General features: G+C 20.4%; 2 protein-coding genes across 2 annotated transcripts; one reads left to right on the top strand and one right to left on the bottom strand.

The window, feature by feature from the left end:
* Positions 1-116: 116 nt before the first annotated feature.
* On the top strand, positions 117-2,654 carry PGSY75_1332400 (putative nucleotidyltransferase; the record flags this gene model as incomplete). The annotated part of the gene is made up of 1 exon (XM_018787377.1): positions 117-2,654. One exon carries the CDS (start codon positions 117-119, stop codon positions 2,652-2,654), a length of 2,538 nt encoding a protein of 845 aa, XP_018640119.1.
* A 266-nt stretch (positions 2,655-2,920) lies between these two features.
* On the bottom strand, positions 2,921-3,391 carry PGSY75_1332300 (putative trafficking protein particle complex subunit 2; the record flags this gene model as incomplete). Its single annotated transcript, XM_018787376.1, has 1 exon — positions 2,921-3,391. The coding sequence occupies one exon, from the start codon at positions 3,389-3,391 to the stop codon at positions 2,921-2,923; it is 471 nt and encodes a 156-aa protein (XP_018640118.1).
* Positions 3,392-3,707: the final 316 nt, after the last annotated feature.

The following is a 3,707-nucleotide window of genomic DNA, read 5'->3' as shown; positions in this document are numbered from 1 at the left end:
GTAAATAGTATAAATATATATCAGAACAAATAAAACTATAACATATATATATATATATATATATATATATATATATATTTATTTATGTGTGTGTGTTTATTGTTTTAATTTTTAAAATGGAAGATGATTATTACTTTTTTTTATTTCAAGAGGAAGAATCAGAACAAGTGAAAGAAGCAAAACAAGATCTTCACAATGCTTTAAAAAAGAACAGAGAAAAAATTAAAAATGTTAGTAACAATAAGCCAATGGAAAAAGCTTCCAGTATTATATGGCTAGGAGACAATGATGATAATATAAAGAATGAATATAGAAAATATGATGAAAGAAAAAAGGATAGAGATAAAAAGAAAAGTGAAGGAGAAATTAATAATTTATCATCTGATAAAAGAAATATAATAAATAAAACAAACAATGAATGGGTTGAAAATTATAAACAGAATAAATATCATTCATATGATGGTGGTGATGATAATGTAGATTCATTTAATCTTAAGGAAATACAAATAAAGAAAAGAAAAAAAGAAACATCGAGTAGTAAAAATGATATGGAATATACATATTGTCAAAATAAAGATTCATTTGATAAATATAACAATAAAAAGAAAGCTCGAAAAAATGATGACATAAATGATCATCTTAATAATAATAAAAATAAATATAATTTTGATAATATAGAACATAAAAAATTAGATGATAAAGAAGATATTGTGACTAATTCAAATGTAAAACATTTATCAAATATTGATAATAATCAAAAAAATTTAGATGAAAAGGAAAAGAAAAAAAATAAAAAAAAAAATTCAAAAGGAACAAGTAATAATTCACATATTAGTATATCATCAAATTCATCTCTTTCAACCCTTTCATCTGATGATAGCACATCTACAAATTATTTACCTTCTTCAAAAAAAAAAACTAATATAAATGAAAATACATATTCCAAAAAATATTCTAATGACCCAAGTGATATTATACAAGGTTCTGGAAGTAATATGAAAAAGAAATCTTTATCACATAACAAAATTTATAAGGAAGAAAAAAGAAAAAACAGCAGTTTTTTATCAAATGAAACAAATATAGAAGCTGGAACACATAAGAAAGAATATGGACAAAGAGATAAGAATATAAATAATGTATGCAAATCAAATATGCATAAAAATATTTTAAAAAAATTTAAAATTAATTATAAGAATTTATCTTCTATGGAGAAAGAATATTATAATTATATGATAAAAAAATTAGATATAAATTATGACGATGAGAAGAAAGTATTATATACAGATTCTTTATTTAATGAAAAATTTTTATATATGATAAGTAAAGAAAATAATAATTTCAATTTCTTAGGTTATTTAGAATATGCATGTTTTTATATACTTGAATGGTTAACACCAACCAAAGAAGAAAAATTATTAAAACTTAAATCTTTAATAAAATTAGAATTATTAGTTAAATCACTTTTTCCACAAAGTAATATGGAAGTGTTTGGTTCTTATACATCTGGATTATCCTTGCCTAGTAGTGATATAGATGTATGTATTATGAATATAAAAGAGAATGATTTAGATTGTTTATATATCTTAGCATATGGCTTAATTAAATTAAATATAGCATGTGATATAAGAATAATTAAGGATGCTAGAGTAAAAATATTAAAATATATGGATAAAGAACTAGGTGTACAGATTGATATATGTATTAATCAAAAATCTTCAAAAGAAACAACTGATTTTATAATAAAACAAATGAAAAAATATATATATTTAAGACCTTTAGTTATATTATTAAAATTTTTTTTAAATTCGAGAAATTTAAATGAAACATATATAGGAGGTATAGGTTCTTTTCTTTTATCATGTATGGTATTACATTTTTTACAGATGCATACATCAACGTTTGATAATAATCATTTTAATAATACATATTTGATTAAGTTATTAATAGAATTCTTTTATTTCTATAGTATAGATTATAAATTACATGAAACATGTGTAGTCGTTCGAGGATTAGGTCATATTCTTCCACGACGTCTAAGAAAAGAATATGAATATAATGATCAGCGTTTATGTTTTGAAAATCCTATAGATACATCTATAGATATAGGTAGGAATACATATAGAATTAGATATATTTTATATTTATTTAGTTATACATATTGTAATTTTATAAGTTTAATATCCAAATTAAGAAAGCATTCTAATAATTTTTATTTCTCATATATTCCTAATGTGGATGAAAAAAGTGATACAAATAATAAAAAAAAAAATATAAAAAGTATAGAAAACAAAAATTGTAATATAAATAATAATAAAAAGAATTATATATATGGTTCAAAAATTAAATCTAATTGTATTTATCCATTATTTTATGGAAATATATTTAATCCTGATCATATAATATTTACAAAACGTTATAAAAACGACTTCCCAAGTAATGATTGGGATATAAGACATTTTGATTTTATATTTACAAAACAAGAAATAAATAATATGTTTAATATGTCATGTGAGGATATAAGTTCATATGTAAAGAATGATTATATGTCAATGGAACCCTATAGTATGTTGTATGAGCACATGGATAAAATATTTTCTCATTCGTTTGAAGTATATAATAATATATTTAAATATTCATCAAGTCATGATATATAAAAAATAAGAAAATAAAAGTATATAAGTGTTTGAAAATGTGCACATATATATATATTATATTATATTTATAATATTTATGCATGTTGATAATATTCGTAAAAAATATGTCATGTTGCATGGATGGCTTTGAAAAAGTCATCCCCTCAAAAAAGAAATATACATATATAACAAAAAATAAATATATATATATATATATATATATATATATATATTTTATTTTTATTTTTATTTTTATTTTATTTTATTTTATTTTTTGAGTGTCACCTTTATTGGTGTAAATATTTTTTTGCTGCCAAATGAACATTTTGATCAAACAAGGAACTGGTTATAATACCATTAGGTTCATATAAAGGATTTAATAAAACCTTAATATAATTTTCATGTACTGTTTCAAAAAATGATTTGATATGATCATCCGATGGAATATATATATTTGTATTGGTAGTATTGTTTCCTCCTTCATTTCTATTTTTATATAATAATAAAAATTTCATATGACCAGGGGTACAATATGCTGATACACTATAATTATTAAAACTATCAATATTTTTTAAAAACATACTAGAACTTTTCCATACTATTTCATCTAAAGAATCTAATGATTGATGAATTATAAATTGTGTTAAATGTTCAGATATATCTCTCTTACTATTTATTGATAAATCAGCTTCATACAATGGTATATCCCCCTTTCCAATTATGGTTAGAACAAATACTTGACTTAAACTTGATGACATGGTTCATGTACTTTTGTTCATTTATTAGGTAATTCTTTCTTTCTTTTTTTTTTTTTTTTTTTTTTTTTTCTACTTTTAACATTTACATAAATATGTTTAACATTAAATTATAAGTTATCCCTCAAAAGAGTATAACTGAAGTACATTTATATTACATCATAAAATAAAAAATATATACATGTATAAATATATAAATATATAAATGTATTTATGCATTTATTCATTTATTCATTTATCTATTTGTTCATTTGTTCATTTGTTCATTTGTTCATTTGTTCATTTATTCATTTATTTATTTACTTTTTTTTTTTTTTTT

The sequence above is a fragment of the Plasmodium gaboni genome, chromosome 13 (genome assembly GCF_001602025.1).
Source record: "Plasmodium gaboni strain SY75 chromosome 13, whole genome shotgun sequence".
Lineage (NCBI taxonomy): Eukaryota > Apicomplexa > Aconoidasida > Haemosporida > Plasmodiidae > Plasmodium > Plasmodium gaboni.
This window is presented reverse-complemented; position numbering and strand designations above follow the sequence as displayed.